Source organism: Aspergillus stella-maris (assembly GCF_047715825.1).
Source record: "Aspergillus stella-maris strain CBS 113639 unplaced genomic scaffold BDV14scaffold_14, whole genome shotgun sequence".
NCBI classification, from domain to species: domain Eukaryota; kingdom Fungi; phylum Ascomycota; class Eurotiomycetes; order Eurotiales; family Aspergillaceae; genus Aspergillus; species Aspergillus stella-maris.
The window spans coordinates 117650-136126 of NW_027396808.1; the positions used below are offsets into that span (position 1 = coordinate 117650).

Below are 18477 nucleotides of genomic sequence, written 5' to 3' on the forward strand. Positions count from 1 at the left end.
TCCCCGGATTCATGCTGTGTATTGTATCGGATTGTACCATACACCACACCGCCTCCAGTAAAGGCGGTGGCCCCAAAAAATTATGGGCGCAACAAGAGATCAACGAGCTGTGCTTCTATCACATTGCGCCCAGCTATATGCTCTTTTTATTGTCTCAAATTCCTCTTGTTCGACCCCTTGACTGTTCGCGTACTCGGACTGAATGTTTCGGTCCACGTTCAGGTCTGCATCAGACCCTCTTCGCGATTATGTCTGTTTCTCTTGTCGGACAAGAGTTCTAAGAGGCCGCGCCCCAGTGCGCACCTTCCGCGCAACTCCTCTATCGCGCATTGAGTCCAGCGCAAAGGTCGCGGAATCAAATATTACTTCTGGGCATGATGAGGCTGTTCGAAATATACCAGAGGTTTGTGATCATCACTTGCTCTTGTGACCGCGCTCCAATCATTGAGGTGTCCCGTTGCTAACGCTTCTTCTGCATTCTATAGGACCTGAACAATCAGAAGCTAAAGGTCCCGGCGAACTCGGAAAACCCTCCATTAAATCATGAAGCGACGGACAGTATAAAAGAGCAACTCAGTGCAGAACCATCGACGTCAGATAACGAGGATCATGGAGTCGCGGATCTCCCTTCCCCATCTGGCGCAGGCAGGCCGAAGAAGTCGCCTGTCAAAGGCGCTTCGAAGAAGCCGGTCTCTAAATCAGGGGAGTTACGTGCAAGCTCACGAGGTTTCCCTCTTATGCCCCTTGGGCTGGAGCCCACAGTCACCAAAAAGGAGTATGGAAAATTGCTCGGTAATCGGCTCAACTTTAGCGGTACGCCTATCCTCGTATTCTTGTTCAACATTGGACCGGGCGAAAAACTAACAGATATACAGCTGTCAAGGCGGATACTGCACCAGTACCCAAGCTCTCTTTCAATCTAGATAGGGTTCTTTTCAAGTAAGCTCAGCTCTTCGCCCGATACGATACTATGTTCAGCAAACACTAATCGATTTCCCCTCTCATACAGCTCTGGAGTTTATCAGCTTCAAGATCACCGGTCTCGAGTCTTCAACTTTGATCCATATCTAGGCACCATCATGCCCGTGTCTGAATTCGATTTTGCGGCCCTGAAAGATTATATTACGTCTTCGAAAGATACTACGCTACAGGAAATTGCGTCTCGGGAGAAGAAAAAATATGTGGGCTCGTCATCAAGTATGACAAGCGTTTTGTCTCATTTCCACTATCTGCTGTCGGCGTGGCGCCCTGTCAACACGTCAATGATCTCCCAGGGCTTCCAGGAGAGCTTGAAAACATTCACGAACTTGCTGCGTGCTCCCGCAGCTATCATACTGCGGCACAAAGATGGTGTCTATGCAATTGATGCTGATAAGGAATTCGACTCTGCCAACATTCTCATGAATCTGGGTAAATCGATGGAAAAGCTGCTTACCTTGCCGAAGGAGGAATTCGAACGCTTTCGGAGAACACATCAGGACAAGATTACTGCCGAGGAAGAGGCTCTCACTCCGGAGTCATACCATTATTCCACTCAGGGCGATTTCCTGATGAGATCCCAGCTCGATGCGTATGACTCGCGCCTTCCGGGTACGGGAATGTTTGATCTTAAGACTCGTGCCGTCGTATCCATCCGCTCGAATGCGCGTGACTTCAAGTATGGTCTAGGCTATCAGATCAAAGATCGGTTTGGCGATTGGGAGTCTTACGAGCGCGAATACTATGACATGATCCGCGCGGCCTTCCTCAAATACTCACTCCAGGTCCGTATGGGGCGCATGGACGGTATATTTGTTGCCTTCCACAATATCGAGCGCATTTTCGGCTTTCAATACATCAGCTTGGCGGAAATGGATTTGGCTCTGCATGGTCAACGGTCAGTCGTGCTCGGCAACACGGAGTTTAAATTTAGTATCCAGCTTTGGAACAAGATCTTGGACAAGGCCACTGCTAAGTACCCTGGGAGGTCCCTTCGGTTCCATTTTGAGACCAGACTAAGTCAGGAGAAGACCACATACATGAACATCTTCTACGAACCAGTCACCGACGAGCAAATTGAAGCCATTCAAAACAAGAATAAAGCGGATATTGATGCTTACCAGGAGCGGCTCTTGGGCGTCTTGCCCAAGAAAGATGACAAAGCCGTTTCCTCAACTACATCGGACGATCAAGTCGCTGAGGAGACCACCAGCAGTGATGCGTCGGCGAGCACTACCATTTCGGAGCAGGTTGCCGAAGAGACCATTAGCGACGATATTTCGGCGAGCACAACCTCGAGCGAACAGGGTGTGGAAGAGACTTCCAGCAACGAAGCTTCGACGAGCTCTACCTCAGGCGACCAGGTTTCCGAGGATACCACGAACACCGAAGCCTCCAAGAAGTCAGACAGCCCACACAATGCCGCCACTACCGAGAAGCGCGAGGTCTCCGGTATTTATCTCACAGTAATCAACTACCACAACAATCAGCGTGTTGAGCGTATTGAGCATCTCGCACGGGGTGAGACGTGGTCTATCCGATACCAAATGTGTGACATTGAAGGCGCGAAGGTCAATGCACTCTACAACGCTTGCATGAAACATCGAGAGAGGCTCCTTGAAGGAGACCCGGAGGGCCAATCAGCACCCCTGACACCTTACATCAGAAACCTCAGGAGGCTTTCTCGAAGAGGTCGCAAGTATCGCGAAGACATGGACAAATTCGATCAGGAAAAGGGCTTGCACACCGTCGACTGAATGATGATAGCGCAATGCATTGTCGCGCGAGCATCTCTTTTCTTCTCCTTCATTCTTGTACTATATATGGGGTTTGCATCTTTTTAGAACTTTTCTATTTTATCCTGTAACAACATTGGGGGCGTTTGGTGTGTACATATACAAGGATTGGGCTTTTTGGCTGTTAATACTACTTCCCTCGCGGGTCTTTTATGATTATACAGGTATCTAGCATTAGATACATTCATACATTATACTCAATCACACATGTATCATACTCGATCTTTAGAGCAAAACTATCCACAAAAGCAAAAGCTACTTTACTCTACATTTACTCTACAAGACATCTCTAAGACATTAAAATAGATAACCCACAACCAACACAAAAGCCATGAAAAAAAGTTGTTGACAATTGACAGTATATACAAACGTCGCTGCCTAATATATGTTATATGTACACCCAGCCTGCAAGTATCAACAATGGTATGTAAGTAGCCAGTAACAAACAAGTAGTATACCCAGAACAAGTCCCAGTCAGATTTACAAAAAAACGAAGATTTCGCCCGCCCTTTTCCAACAATGATTGGAGGTGAAAGGATAATAAGAGTAAGAGTATAGTATAACACGCGACAAGCAAAGACCGAACCGAACCGAACCGAACCGAACAGGAGCAATGCATGGATCGTGCTCGGGAAAGAGCGCGATGGTGAGAGGTTCCCTCAGTCTCTTGGATGGAAGAGAGAGGGGGAGTCTATATCATTAACGATTAAGTCATGGTGTAAAGTATCACGTGGGACCTCCAATGACGATGACTGTCAGACAATAAATGAGATGCAATTGGCGGAGAATAGTAGCCAAATCGTGCGCCGGACACAAAATGCGAAGAGAAGGAGACAAGACTGTCTTGAATGCCGTCGGACTCTGGGTAGACGGACGAGAGAAAGAGAAAATAAAGGTGTAATAAGAGGAAAGGCGAGCGGACTGGGCGCAACGACCGTCGGTAAGGTTAGAGTAAGTGGTATCAAGACGAGGGTATCGAACGCGAAGAGCAGGAACTCCCATGCATATGGTAGTAGTGGACAAAGGAACTCGAACGAATGATGACGTGAAATGGTTTCAGGAGTGATATGGTAACGAGTAGTTTCGGATAGCGAAAATGGTGATCAGATGGTTGTTCATAAATCATTTCCGAGATGCCTACGAAATGATTCGAGGTAGCTCAGAAGGCTGAGGCGCATGAAGTGTCTGTGGGAGACTAGAAGACCTAACGGAAGTCTCCTAGGTCGAAGTGAGGTGGTGACCATTCCAGAGTCGGTGGCCTCTCGCCGGAGACGCACACCGTTGGAGACTTCAATGTATCCATTTTCTTTCGATCCCTAGACGAAAGAAAACCTCTCAGCGTCGAAGAAGCGGTCCCGTACGCGCTTCTGGAACTAGCACCTGTTCCGGTGCTGGTAGAGATGATGCTCGAGCTACGAGCACTGCGTACGCTGCTGGATTTGCTCACAACAGAGGGCATGATGGGCACCGGATGTGCAGAACGCGATGATGAGCCAGAAGCGCCGTAGTCTGGCGTCGTGAAATGCGAAGACGACGCAGTGGTTGTTGTTGAAAGGTATGGAGATTTCTGAAGTTCGTCGTCCAGGCCGCTTTCAGCATCTAGGCTCTGGAATATCTCCAGGTGCGGGCTGTCGGTTCCGCTAGTCTGTGGGGGTGTCTGAATGCTTAGAGGTTTGACTTCGTTTGTCGACAGCGTCACATCAAGCTTAAGCTGCTGTAGCATGGTCCCGAGGCTAGCAGCAGTTGCGGGGCGTCCATCACTCTCAGCATCAGCATCATCATCAAGGGGATCAATTTCGTCCTTGCCAATGCCGCTGGCCTGGTTAAAGTTCCTGAAGAGATATCGACGCAAACGGGAAACCTCTGTATCCCACTTCATGCTCAAAGACTGAAGTATAGCCTCAACCTGGTCATCCATGGGCGGCTTAGGGCTCTCGACAGCCGAAAGCGAGCTTGCAGTAGCGCGAATGTGACCAAGAGACTGGGAATGCTTAGTCAATCTACTGCTGACCAGGCTACTCTTGGAGTTGATCGCAGCGTGCAGGGACCGACGCAGGGAACTTGTCGTCGAGTGTTGCGTTTGAGTCAGTTCTCTTTTCACGTTCGCGATCTCTCGGCGTACTTTGTCCAGTGACCGAGCCCTGTCACGATCCATGCAGGAAAGCTCGAGTAAAGACCGATTCTTCTGCAGTCCATTGACAAGAACAGTAAAAGACTGGAGGTTGATGTCGTTGTTCTCACAATGAACCTCACGAAGGCTAGTATTGCTCTCAAGCACGGAAGCCAAGGTATTGGCACCTTGCAATCCGAGTTTCTGATGTTCGATCTTCAGCACCTTGAGCGAATTGTTATTTTTTAAACCAGTCAGGGCCAAGTTCAAACCAATACCGAACCGCGCTACATCCAGATGGGCGCTGTCACCACTGATGTCGAGATCCTCCAGTGTGTCGTTCTCTTCAAACATCAGCTGCAAAGTCTTGCTCGTCTCCGGCCCGGCATCGTATGGAAGAGAAGCCTTGGAAATGTCGAGGTATGTCAGAGTGCGATTCTTGCGCAAAGCCTCCGCAAGGTCTTGAAACTGCTGCTCTTTCTTGAAATCGATCATCCTCATCGACAAATGAGTTGGTGTTTTATCTTGGGCGATAGCGTCACAAAGATATGAGCAGCCAAGATCCAGCCGGTTGTCATTGACGTGGAGATGAAGGTCGCGGCCGGGCTGCAAAGCTGCCAACGAGTGCAGGAAGATAGCCACATCCTGTCCGGTAAGACCACATTGGTCGAGCCGGAGGACCCGTAGGCATTCAGAATGTTCACTAGCCAAGTAGGTGGCAATGGCATCAACAGTTTCTCTGTTGACAGGGGTCTGGCTCAAGGAAAGCTCTTCGAGGCGCCAATTGAACAAATTTTGAGCTGTAATGAGAGCCTCGGGGCCGGAGGTTCGTGCGATACGTGACAGGTCAAGCTTCTTGATCTGACCGAAATAACCGAGGTATTGCTGTAGCATATCTGGTTTGAGGCGGCCCTGTACACCGGATATGTTGAGAGCCTCCAAAGTTGAGTCCTGAGCAACGGTTGTCGAGAGAAGTAGGTCAACGTCGTGGAGTGACAATCCACAATTTCCCACTTCCAGCGCGCGGAAATGACTCCCGCGTTGGGAGGCCGCATCGACAAGATAATCGAGGTCAGAGTCACCTAGCTTGATTCCGTTCAAGACCACCCAGTCAACGTTTGTGAGTTCTCGCCGGCAAATTGGGAAAATTGCCTCCGGAATTCCACAACCTGGGTCATGGCTTTCGCTATCGGACTTGGGTGTTCGGCTGAGGGCATAGGAGAAGTCCATGCGGCGAAGCCACTTGCTCTTCAAGCTCAACGCACGGATTTCCTGTGAGAGCACTGACAGGTTCTCCTGGCCTGGCACGTGAATTTGAGCATCGGCGCGGGTCAGGTGCGCGTCTTTATCGTTCCCGTTGGGGTCTCGCAGACTCTGGAGTGCGTCCAAACTGACTCCATTGAAGGAGATAGAGCGAAACGATTCGTTATATCTCAAAGTCCGCAGAAGGGCGATCAACTCCAATGCTGTGTATTTGTTTCGACGAGGAGATGCAGGACGTAGCAGTTTGAAGCAGGGTGCGTCCTCGCATTGGTTATCGATGGTGTATCGAATGTTGGAGGTGTCGATGCCGTAACTGGCACAGTGCGCGACAAGAGTTCGATCAAAGCACCCATAGTCCTCGTCGAGACAAATTGGCGGGAAGTTGTTTTCATTGTTGAGATCGCGAGGTACGATAAAGTCGTAGGGCTGCCTGAGCCACAATGGGCGTAGGTACTCGGTCTGTTGTCTGATCCAGTAAGCAATTTCCAGCGAATGAACAGACGCTAGAAAGATCGAACATGGCTTCTGAAGAGGGACGCGGAAGGTCAAGTGCAAACTGTCATCACCCCATTCCATGGACAAGCTGGTCAAGTTCATAAGGCCAAACGACATTGACGAGTCGAGGTCGGTAAGTGACACAGAAGAGCCTCGATTCGCGACCTTATGCAAGGCAACCAGATGGAGCTTGTGCAATCCGAGAGCAAGATAGCATCCGGTCGGTGAAAGCTTGGTAAGTTCGTCCGACGACGCCCGCGTCGGGGACTTGGTGGAGGCCATCTGGATGACCCGAAACATGCGGAAGGTCTCGGGGTCGTAATCGCGTTCGTGCTCGAGCTTGCTGACGACACAGTCCAAGGCTCTAGGATCAAACAGCATAGGTGCGTTGCTGCGTGTCATCTCCGCGGCTGACCGGATGCCCACCATCCAAAGGTTGAGCTCCTGGGGATCTGAGGCTTGCATTTGGATAAATGTGGTCTTCTGCGTCCGTTCGTCCATGTAGGCCAGCTCCACCGAAGACGATGGTTTGCCGTCATCGAGCATATAGACTGCAACAATGCTATTTAGAGAGATGCCAGAGGATGCGTCGCCCGTGGCGGACAGCTGCGGATCTTGCAGGGAGCTGATCGATGCGATCGACTGTCGGCTTCCGCCTGATCGAGCCAGTGATGGAGGAATTGAGGGGAACGTTTCCAGCGCCTTGTTGAGACTCTTGAATCGAACCAGATGCGTATCCGTTAGGACAAGGTACTGGCTCTTCTTCCTCCATACGCCTCCCGTTATTTGAACCTCGCCATGGTGTAGAAGCATCGACCCAATTCCACTTCCATTTCCGTCCTCGCCGTCAACAGAGTATCGATTCGAGTCGTCGTCGTTTTCGAGTGAATGGAGCGACCGGAGAGAGCCGAACACTGAATTCCGTCTCCTCTGGACCGACTTTCGGCGGCCTCGAAGACCGTCAAGGGCGGGCAAAGTGGCCACTCTGGCTGGAGCTGCAGGTCCATGATCGCGATCACCAGTTGCAGCTTCCGGTGGACTGGGGTTCCGGCCCCCAAAGAAACCTGAATTTCGCCGCTGCTTCTTCTTCAGGACGTTCGGATTCAGGTCATTGGTCGAAGATTGGTCGAGAGGGATCGGACCGGGATTGGGAGTCGTCGACAGCGGGCCGAACGAACCCAAACTCTTTCTTCGCTCTCTCTTTCCCAAACTTTGCGCCATCACTGGTATGAAGCACGGAAGTCAGAGAAAGAGTCGAGGCAAAGTGTAGTCGAGTGTGTTAAGTGCGGGCGGAGCGAGTGTAAAGGACGGAAAGCGATTGTCACATCGAGGCCGGGTGTTGTCGCAGTCACTAACGGAAGGGAAGGAAGAAAAGCAAGGTCAGCTGTCACCGGCCGATAAGCAGCAGATATTGAACGGACATGATGCAAGACGAGCTAAGGGGATAGGAATTAAGAATTTAGAGGGGTGGAGAAGGGAAGAGACAAAGCAAATGGGGGAGCGAGGAAACAGGAAGGAGAAGGAGACTTGGAAGAGGAGGGGGGTCAGTAGTAGGAGCAGGTGGAACATACAGCAACTTCACAAAGCCATCGAACACTGATCCCTGATCAGTGAGGCTATAATAAAAAGAGAAAGAACAGAACGAAAAGAAACGAAAGAAATAACGACCGAAGCGTTGAATTGGAATAGATTGGAACTGGAGAAAGAGAGGCGAGGAGGGTAACAGAGAAAAGAAGAGGAAGTTGGGGGGACTCCAGTCGAGAATCTGAGACAGCCGCCCAATTAGAAACAGTGCTAGAGGCAGCTCAGCGAGCTCACAGAGGCACGACGTTCCAACACCGAAAGTATACGAGAAACCTTATAAACACGGAAAAGGAGAGACCAGCGAGACGTGAGGTTGCAGCGGTCAATGGCAGATGTCATGAAAAGAACGAGGCACACACACCGGATGGGGCAATTGAGATGAAAACAGCAGACCACCGGGGTTTGTGTAGGAAGAGAAAGTGATTGTGCTTGTTGGAAGTTGGAACTGGTTGAGTTCCTGACCCAAGATCCCCCGATCGGTTATGATGTCAGCAACTCCCCGGTAGTGACAAGGTGCAAGCAAACGAGATTGGGACTGACAGTTGGCAATATGCAGTTGTCTGTCAGGAACAAGAAGATTCATTGTTTCTGCTCTATCATCAAATATCGACTATTAATGAAGTCTCCCCCGGATCAGGATTGCATGGACTGGGCCTCCGAATGCGGATGCGAGGCAATTCATCGCTCCACACCCTCACAGCAGCAGCAGCCAGCAGCGTCTGATGGCGACCCACGACTCCGACCGACCTGGAGACTGGAGTCAACTGCCTTCAATAATCCTACGATCGCCCTCACTGACGGCGGCGATTGGCACTTCCTTTCCATTGCCATTCGACACTGCTTCACAATTAAGCAATCCCTACGTCAGTGATCCTCGTCTGACAGTCCATCTTTATTTCATGTCCAAGGCATCTTCAATAGTTGTTTTCATTGACATTCAATTCTCAGTCTCGCATCCAAAAGGGGAGCGATAGGACGCCGTCGTTCCAGAAGTCGACCTTTCGCCTTTTTGGTTTTGGCACCATCACCGCTAGCTGCTGCTGCATAGGCTGTGCAGCTCCACTCCCAAGCTGCCTGAATCGCCTCATTTCCAGGACCAACTGCGACTGAGACAACGTGAACCAATACGAGTCTGAAGACGCGCGTCGGAAGTGCATTTGCCGTGTCTCTTCCTCGATGCCTTCTTTTCTTAGCACTAGATATAATCGGGCTGACAGCAGTGCTTCTTTTCACCACTGCTCTGCCTCAATCCGTTGGTCCATGAATCCCGACTAGGCTCTGGCTGCCGCTTCGGCCCTAGCTAGCCGTCCGAAATCTGGATCCTCATTAATTAAGGATCGACGAACTACAGTCAGTGTCACCACCTGAACTCCGCCAGCTTACAAATGAGAGAACAGTTGCATGCTTGACTCCGGTCAATCCGTTTGGTTGGGCCAGGTATCGGGGCTTGGCTATGTATACAATCGTCGAATATCGGTACAATGTCCCAGTCAAACCCGCGCTCACGCTATCTGACAGAGGTAACCCGGTTATTGTTGCCTTCTCGCACATCGAAAACAAAGTCCCCGAATCTTGAAATGATGGTAAACTCTCCTTGTTCGCAAGGGCAAAGGCTATAAGCGAACGTCTGCGCTGGCGAATGACCCCGTCTTGGAGAAGACCAAACCCGAAGACTTTTCGGAAACCATCTTCACTAACCATGCACGTGGCCACTAGACTGGCACCAAGCATTTCGCGGTGCGCCTATAAACTCTCAAACTAAGGCGCATGGTTGATAGCGGAACGCCTTCCCAAAAAGTACCAATATGCTAGAAGAACCAGTGGGACCGCAAGCACATACTTCCTGACTTCAAGCCCGAGGTCGGCGAGGTGACAATGAGCGAAAGCCTATTCTAGAGCAATCGCCATGTGACTAGATACTACTTAGAAAACGGTTAGTGAAGTAGATGGCTGGGTTCGTAGTCGATTAACTCCGTCCAACATCCTTCTTCTCGCTACAGAGCCGCCGTTTGACAAATGGCTCAACCTGACTCATAAACCAGGCAGCCAGAATAGCATAACTTACCTGAAGACTTTCCAGGCATCTATTACAGCACAATAATTATGCCGAGGGCTCCCGGCTTCAGCCAGTAGCTTCAGCCCTTGACTACCAGGATACTACAGATCACGCCAAGCCATGGACAATGGCATAGGGTCCAAATAACCGGCTCACAGCTGAGAGCTGAATAATGAAGCTGAACCCTGACCAGGTACCCTGGCCCTGGCCCTGAGAACTTGGCAGTTGGCAAGCCCTTGCCTGCCTGGGCCCTGGCGCCTCATTTCCACTGCGGATACGGGTTGCGGTGCCGAATGCTGAAGAACGGCCCTGTCAGGCAATCTAAATAAGTACTAGCTATATATAGCAATATAAAATGAAGGGTCTCCATATACGATGCAGGAGGCTAAAAACTCAGAATAGATATAACTAATATACAAACCCGGGTTCTCGACTACCTCTAGAACCGAGTCTCGAACGCCGAGGGATCCACAATTTCTATATACACGGAGCCCGAGTCACGGATACGGGGTCCAGCAACGTGAAACATGCCGTCAAACTGCACCAGCGCGATCAGTGCCCCTTTCTATCTCCGATATTCAAGTCCCTGAGTCGCAGGCTCGCAGCGGCTGAGCCAGAGACTGGCACTGAACCCGTTTGTTTCAGCTTGCTCTTGAAGAACAACGGAACACCGAACAGAGTTTTTCGATCTCGCAGATGAGACAGCCACCTCGCGCCTCAACCAAACGTTCGGTACATGTCGTTTCATTCTGGTCTCATTATCTCGGTACCAGGTCGTAGTTCCAAAGCTCAATGGCACTTGCATGTTGCATCGGCCACCTCGTAACCCTTCGGGCACTCAACTCCAATTCCAACTCCAACTCCAACCTATTCCAAATACCTCTGCTCCCTCTGCGCCTGTAATCTCTCCGCGCGTTTCACCTTCCTAATCGTATTAATGTACTCATTCACTCTTCGTTCCGCCCAGACAACCCCGCCCAGCGTCATAGCTGAAACCTGCAGGTAGACTTTGAACTGCGGCGTTAGACCTCTGTATATGCGTGATGTTGGCGAAAGCCACTCCGAGAACCCTTCGAGTGGGCGGTAGAAGAGGCGGGATTTTATGGACTGTGCGGAGAAGGGGGAGGGTTTGCGGGGGTTGGCGTTTTGAGTGTGGGTGTGGGTGTTGCTTTGGCTGTGGCCGGGGCCGGGTTCTGGCCTTTGGATTGGCGCCGGAGGGCCTGATGTTGGTGATGTTGATGGTGATGGCGTGTTTGTAGAAGGTGAGAATTTAAATGGATGCGGGAGGATCATTATCATGTGCGCGAGGATCGAGACGGAGCCGAACTGTCGTTTGTCAATACTGTACTCAAACGGTATTCCAGTAGACCTGGAGTCGCAAAATCATAGCGATGATGCCATTGACAAGACATGCAAGCACTTGCAACATCCTCAACTCCTCAACAGAGCCTCCAGGGAACATGCGGCTTGCCGCGGAGGTCATAACATACCCGGAAAGCACCATGCAAGAAGCCCCTCACAGCCTCACTGGTAATCTCCTCCGGCGGTTCAATCTCCGCTCTTTGTGATGCTGGCGGGGGCATTGTATCTGTCTCTCAGGGAATATATCAAGACAAGAAGTTTGTAGCTTCTCAGAGCTAATCTTATCAGTGGCACGTACGGTGATTGATAGCAGACCCCGATGACGCAGCTGGATCAACAGTTGCTCCCCTCCGGTACCGGTAAGTAATCCCAATACGCGGGATATTTTCCGCCGAACTGAAAAATCCCCAGGTCTAACCAACAGCATCACTCGAATTATTCAGTTGAGTATCACTTCAATTGCGGGCCTTTTCGCAAGTTACACCAGGACCTTCACCATACACAACCTTCCTCACCTCTATCTCAATTTCAACCACGAAAAACACCAACTTACTTCAATTGGCATCCATCAAACCAACCAAACCACCAAAATGCCCCTCCCCGCCCGCACCGCATCCCTAAGCAGGAACACAAACGAAACCAAAATCCAAGTCTCGCTCTCTCTCGACGGCGGCGTCCTCCCCCCCTACGAACCATCAACGATCTTCCCAGCCCCCTCCGATCCCACCGAAGCCGAAGCCGCAAAAAAGGGCATCGTCCCGCCCAAGGATGCCGCGCACGCCACGCAGTTCACGCCTACGCAGCAGATCACGATTAGCACGGGGATTGGCTTCCTAGATCACATGTTGCATGCGCTTGCTAAGCACTCTGGTTGGAGTTTGGCGATTCGTGCTAAGGGGGATCTTTATAGTATGTCTTTTACAACTTCAGTTCATCTTGATTGAGGGGGGTATCGATATATGTTAACGAAATGCAGTCGACGACCACCACACAACAGAAGATACATTCCTCGCCCTCGGCTCCGCTTTCACATCTGCCCTCGGAGCCCGACAATCCCTCGCTCGGTTCGGCCGCGGCGACGCGCCCCTCGACGAAGCCCTCTCATGGGCCGTGATCGATCTCTCGTCTCGCCCCTGGGCCGTAATCAACATCGGGTTCAAGCGCGAGAAGATCGGCGATTTGAGCACGGAGATGATCACGCACGGACTGCAGAGCTTTGCGCAGGCGGCGGGCGTTACGTTGCATATTGGGTGTGCTTATGGTGATAATGATCACCATCGCGCGGAGAGTGCGTTTAAGGCGTTGGCTGTTGCGGTTCGTGCGGCTTGTGCTAGGCGTGTGGAGGGGGAGGTTGGGGCGGGTGATGTTGTTAGTACGAAGGGTGTTCTCTGATTTAGTCTTTCAGGGTCTTGAATTTTGATGAAGCGGAACTACGGTTAGATATGCGATGCAATGCGATGCCATTCCATGCTATGCTTTTATGCTAGAAGAACATAATCGATCAAACATGAATATCTCAGTCAGAAAATCGATCAACGATCTCTAACTCAGAGACCACTCAAATCCATCAAACGAACATCACCCCACCTCATCCCATCCAATAAACAGGACAGAGTAAAGGGAGCTCAAAGTCGAGCATCATCAAGCTTTAAAGCCTGGTTCAAGACCTAGGAGAGTACCCTAAAGACCAAGCGCATCCTTAGCAGTAACCCAATAAGCCAACCTCTCCACATTCGCCGCAGTCTCAACGCAGTTCTCAATGAACCCCCTCCAGCCCTCCTCAGACCCAGTTTGCAACGGGGTACGGTACTGCTCAGGGCAGTGATTAACGAGGAACCAAGCGCCAGACCCGAAGTCGCGGACAGGGTCCTCGAGGATAATGTTTAGCATGCTGGTGAGGTCGTCACCTGCTTCGGCGATGCGGTCTGCGATTTCGGGGAAAGTAGAGCCGTATTCTTGGTTGAATGTTGGGGATTGCATGTTGCGGGCTGTTGAATATCGTTGTTAGCATGTTATTTCAAGGCAAGACAGGTAGGTTAAGTAGGTAGGTAGGTAGGGTTTAGGTAGTACATACTTCCTTGACCAGGGTTCCCAGGCTCAGGGTAGTGATTCCTCGAGTACCGGAATTCTCCAGACTCAAAGGCGATCAGGCCCAGGACAGCAGCTTGCTCGGCCTTGTTGGTAACGCCATAATTGGCGAATGCCTGGGTGAGTGCTGGCGCGGCCTGTTCGGCAGTGGCGCATTCATCCTTGAACTGCGTGATGTTCTTGCAGTCCACGGACAAGGGAGCGATCAGTTGTATCTGGGCGGGTGTCAGGCCTGCGCCGGGGGTGCCGGAGGGAGAAGGCGTGAGAGTTGCCGAGGAAGAGGGGGTAGCGCAGGGGACTGCCGAGACCAGCAGGGGGAGGAAGGGAATAAGTGCTGAATAGAGCATCATTTTGTTGTTTGCTTTTGGTTAGGGCTGGGCTGACTTTAAGGTATCGTAGTGGTAAAGACCGTGCGTCGAATTTAAAACGCGACTTGCAACTGCAGGAAAGACAATGGTACTCTGAAGAAAGGAGCGACAAAGGTGGATGAATAACCAGATTTATACACGGACAGCGAAATTGAAGCTGAAAAATGGAGGCTGTAAGCGGGCTATATATAGGGTTATAAGCCTCCTTCACGAATCTAATGACAAGGCTGAGGGGTCTAGAGAGTGGGGAGCAGTGATGGGCTGAAAGGTACTAAAAGCCTGGGCGAAGGAACAGGATTCATCTCATTCAAGGGATCGTCACAGCAGGCAGGGAAAGAATCTTTCTGACAGGCTGACATGCCCTCTGCTCATGCCGGCGAGTGGAATGCGTGCCTGAGTGACAAACGGACAAAGAGCCAGTGATACACGGGAATGCATCTGTAACCTGACAGCTCATTGTCCGTTCGCTGGAATCTGGGGGAATGTCGATCGCTGACTGGTCTGTTGGCGCGCCTCCCGAAACACTCAAGAAGCAAGCGTTGGCCGCCATGAAACATTCTTGGAGTTTGGGGGCCTAAGAACGGGCCCGAGCTTCACCTGTCATCTCACTCCCAGCATTCCATGTCTACATTGTGTTCACTACTCGATATTCATATAGAAAAGAATTGCCATCCTAATTGAACATCTCATGCCTCTTAATATCTTGACATTATTATTATCTTGTCGCGGTTCAGCTAGCTCCAGGCATCTGAAACGCCGACACATCTTCTCCGAGTCTATACAACGTTTCAGACGGTTAAAAAGCAGTAGGTGTAAAGGGTGTAGGGTGTAAAAGGGGGAGCAAGAAACGAAGACGCTCACGCGAAAAGTCTAGTAAATCAAGACATCCAAAAAAGAGAAGAAACGGCAGATAAGCGCCGGTCTGCGCTGCCTAGCAGATCGCACCGTATACAGATCACAAGACATCTTGCCAAAACATGTACAAGAACCAATGCTCTAAGAAGCGCTCGGTCAACAGGATCCCCGAACTCCATACATGCGCTGAAAGCGAAGAAAAAGACATCCCAGAGACACCTTCTTACGGGATGAGTTCATTAAAAACAAAAATAAAATAAAACACAAACAAGCAGCCCGCTCAGTCGCGTCGGCTGGTGTATTCGTAAGACGTTTCCGTGGGGCCGTTTTCTTCATCGTCTTTGAAGCTGACCCGGCGGAGTAGAATGGGCATGACGCCGCGCGGGCGGCGGGATGGCGAGGCCAGGCGGCTGAAGCCTGGAATTGGGAGCTTAGTGTAGCGGTAGCGGTTGCCGAGGAGTAGTAATCGGCCGTACGCCCACCACAAGCACAGTCCAACGGCACCGGCGAGAACGAAGCCGGCAACCGTGAGGAGCATCCAGTGCTGGCCCATCCAGAAGATAAGCCTGGCATCCTTGCCGTGCCAGCTGTTACCCACGTGGTGGGTGAAGAAGCTCCAGGAGAAGCGGTTGTACTCGTCTTGCATGAGAATCCGGACACGCGCCGCCTCGGAGGGGTTCTCCGCCATATACTCCTTCCAGATCACAGACAGGAACAGAGGTCCGGTTGAGTACATGACCGTGATGTACGGAAGAAGCCAGCTGCGGTTGTAGGACTGCAGCATCTCAATCACGCGCAGGAAGAATGGATGTTGGGGGACTGATCCCATGGCGTCGTTGGAGATACCAGTAGGAGCAGTGCGGCGAACCCACGCAGGGTAGGAGAGGAGAGGATCGAGACGTCGGTTGCAGCCCTGTTCAAGTTAGTAAATAGTCGCAGCTGAAATCTAAGGGGCATACGAACATCATCAAGATCAATGTAGGTACCGCCGTAGTAAGCCAAGACGAAGTAACGAATAGAATCCGCACGCTGGATGGGATACTTGTAGTTGTCAAAAGTGTCCAAGAACCAGGGGTATTCCGCGGCGATGAAATCACGCGATTTCTCGTTGGTCCAGAGCTGTTAGAATGTTAGCGTCGCACTTTTTATTGCCAGCAAGGGCCACATACGATGTATTCGTAGTCAGGGTGCAAGTCAATGCAGCTCTGTTGAGCCTCCTGCCAGACTTCAGGAATTGAGTTGTTCTTGTATGTTTGGTGGATGATCTTGGGAATGACCTGGGGTCGATGTTCGATCAGACTCGAGTTTGGCGACGGGAGCTCCGCGCGGTGGATTGCATCGGCGGAGGCATCTTCCAGCAATAATGAGAGTAGTGTAGAGACGCTGCGAATGAGGAAGGTGATGATAAGGAGGTTCACGACGAGGAAGACCAAAAGACCGCGACGCATGATGAGGGTTTGACGGGTCGTTGCACACCCCTATTTGACGAGATCGAGGAAACGAAGCGTGTAGTCAGGATCGATACAGGCGAAAGCAACCAATTGATGCGAGTTCAGGTCGTCAAGTTCGTGGCAGGTGAAGGGGGAGTAGTATGGTTTTGACTCGGCGAACGCGACTTGGAGACGTGGCAGATGGACGAACGAGGATATTCACAACGGCCGTATTAATTCACCAGCATTAATAGTCGCTGCACTTGAGTTGCTTGACCCCAGAGACGAAAGGGAGAAAAGTTGGGGAACGGGGAATGGTGGTGGTAGTGCAGGTCGGGAAAGGAGTCCGCCGTCAACTTTTTTGAGTTTCCCAGGACCCGTGTCTCCTCTCGAGAGATTAAGTTGGAAGGAGTGAAGTAGCGAAGCTCACTAGGTAGCTAGCTCGAGGGACGCGACAACGATAATATAGTACACGGCGCAAAGCTAAATTGGCCCAAACCCCAAGAAATGAAAAAGGGAGATGGACAGGGAAGGGATCTTCTCTTTGGGAGTGGCAGTTGGGGAAGAAGGAGGGGGGCCTAGGGAAATGAGGGTAAAACAGTAAAGTAGTAAAACAGTAAAATAGGGGAACAGATTCAGGGCGATAAAAGAAGGTTAAATGTCAAAGAAGGAACGAACGAGCCTTAGCTACCAAGCCGTGGCATCAAGTGGGAGAGTGGCAGTACAGAGGAGCAAAGAGTGGAAGGGTGAAGGAGAGGAAGGGTTGGTGGGTGGAGGAATTGGGAAATCTGGAGGCTTGGAGCACCACACCGCGCTAGTTGCAGTGGGCGGCGAAGTCAACAACGGACAATAATCTCGCTGGGTGTAAAGGGGACGCGCAATGTGGACTCGCCACTGTATCTACAATATTGTACATTTATTGTACATTCTGGGAATGCATTTCGCAGTCAATTCAGTATCTGACTGTACTCAGTCTATCCTACTGTCCAGTATCTTCGTGTCGTCAATTATCCCATCTACAGAGTAATGAATATTGTCGGGTTGACTGTCCCCCGTCTCAGTCCTAATCCGTATCCGTTTGGCGTGTGCAGTGGGCCCGGAGCTGAGCCACTCTCCTGGTCTCCAGTAAGCGACCTCTCTCATCGGCCGAGCGCTGGTTAAAGGGGCGCTCACAAAAATAAGACTGCCTATGAAATGCCGGCTCATGTTTCCAGCCTCGCGCGCACCCAGTTCTCCACTTCGTGGCTGTTCGTCTCGTCTCGTCACCTCCGAGGAAGGATAAGCGCTGCGCCGGTGGAAAGGGGGCTGTCGCAAGTCGCGAGCCTTCTCCAACATGGGACAAGCCTGGTTTAACCTGCAAAGGCGGCATCACATGGCAAGCGCACGTAAATTAACACGCTTTAGGCAACACTTTCAACGGAATTGGAATTGCAAGGTAAGACACTAAGAAGCCTATCTGCGTCGAAAAGCTTAGAAGCTGAAACAGAGGCTGAAGTGTGCCAGCTACCTGGCCTCAACCCTGTAACCTTTGGCACTTTGGAACAATATTCAATTCCAAGCCTATAACAATGCAAACTATAGAAAACCAAGCCTGAACCCTGAAATCCGTGTAACTGGCCGCGCAAATCTCCGGCGCATGTCTCCCATGCCAACGCCATTATTTCCACTCCCAGACAATTGTCCCGCTGCATATGTAATTTAAGACCCAAACAATAGCCCGTCCGCACCAGCGTCAATCCGGTCAAAGTGCAAAGCTTCAGAATACGGACCTATCAGATTCGCGGATTCGTATTGCACGGATTTTGTTGGGACTTGGGACTTGGGCCTGGGAGAAGATTATTAACGGAGACGGACAAAACTCAGCACAGTAATTCCGATCTTCGTAATCGTATCCAATCTCGTTTGGCTGGGCCTGATTTAGCGAAGTTACTCCGTGCGCATTATTCTCTCTTAGCATCAGATTTGTTTTTGGTTTAGCAAGTATCTACACGAGTACGAACCTAAACTTCATTCTAGACGACTAAACGACGACTTCTGAAGGCGTGGTGTGAGGGTTCTCAACTTCTCATCAGAAGCCACACGGGGAAGAGAA

General features: G+C 50.9%; 6 protein-coding genes across 6 annotated transcripts; 2 read left to right on the forward strand and 4 right to left on the reverse strand.

Moving 5' to 3' along the window:
* Positions 1-128: 128 nt before the first annotated feature.
* Positions 129-3002, forward strand: BDV14DRAFT_169752 (mitochondrial protein Pet127-domain-containing protein). Its single transcript, XM_073768084.1, has 4 exons — positions 129-403; positions 486-813; positions 876-939; positions 1010-3002. The coding sequence occupies exons 1-4, from the start codon at positions 203-205 to the stop codon at positions 2733-2735; spliced, it is 2319 nt and encodes a 772-aa protein (XP_073630250.1). The 5' UTR covers positions 129-202; the 3' UTR covers positions 2736-3002.
* A 976-nt stretch (positions 3003-3978) lies between these two features.
* Positions 3979-7863, reverse strand: BDV14DRAFT_188393 (uncharacterized protein; the record flags this gene model as incomplete). Its single annotated transcript, XM_073771061.1, has 1 exon — positions 3979-7863. One exon carries the CDS (start codon positions 7861-7863, stop codon positions 3979-3981), a length of 3885 nt encoding a protein of 1294 aa, XP_073630251.1.
* A 2775-nt stretch (positions 7864-10638) lies between these two features.
* On the reverse strand, positions 10639-11931 carry BDV14DRAFT_169756 (uncharacterized protein). The gene is made up of 2 exons (XM_073768085.1): positions 11773-11931; positions 10639-11608 (listed from the first exon to the last, which is right to left on the reverse strand). Exons 1-2 carry the CDS (start codon positions 11863-11865, stop codon positions 11150-11152), a joined length of 552 nt encoding a protein of 183 aa, XP_073630252.1. The 5' UTR covers positions 11866-11931; the 3' UTR covers positions 10639-11149.
* A 36-nt stretch (positions 11932-11967) lies between these two features.
* Positions 11968-13180, forward strand: his3 (imidazoleglycerol-phosphate dehydratase HIS3). The gene is made up of 2 exons (XM_073776473.1): positions 11968-12553; positions 12621-13180. Exons 1-2 carry the CDS (start codon positions 12235-12237, stop codon positions 13034-13036), a joined length of 735 nt encoding a protein of 244 aa, XP_073630253.1. The 5' UTR covers positions 11968-12234; the 3' UTR covers positions 13037-13180.
* On the reverse strand, positions 13181-14244 carry BDV14DRAFT_29990 (uncharacterized protein). Its single transcript, XM_073776474.1, has 2 exons — positions 13719-14244; positions 13181-13632 (listed from the first exon to the last, which is right to left on the reverse strand). The coding sequence occupies exons 1-2, from the start codon at positions 14080-14082 to the stop codon at positions 13325-13327; spliced, it is 672 nt and encodes a 223-aa protein (XP_073630254.1). The 5' UTR covers positions 14083-14244; the 3' UTR covers positions 13181-13324.
* A 523-nt stretch (positions 14245-14767) lies between these two features.
* On the reverse strand, positions 14768-17148 carry BDV14DRAFT_169761 (glycosyltransferase family 32 protein). The gene is made up of 3 exons (XM_073768086.1): positions 16125-17148; positions 15919-16074; positions 14768-15868 (listed from the first exon to the last, which is right to left on the reverse strand). Exons 1-3 carry the CDS (start codon positions 16401-16403, stop codon positions 15236-15238), a joined length of 1068 nt encoding a protein of 355 aa, XP_073630255.1. The 5' UTR covers positions 16404-17148; the 3' UTR covers positions 14768-15235.
* Between the last annotated feature and the right edge of the window lie 1329 nt (positions 17149-18477).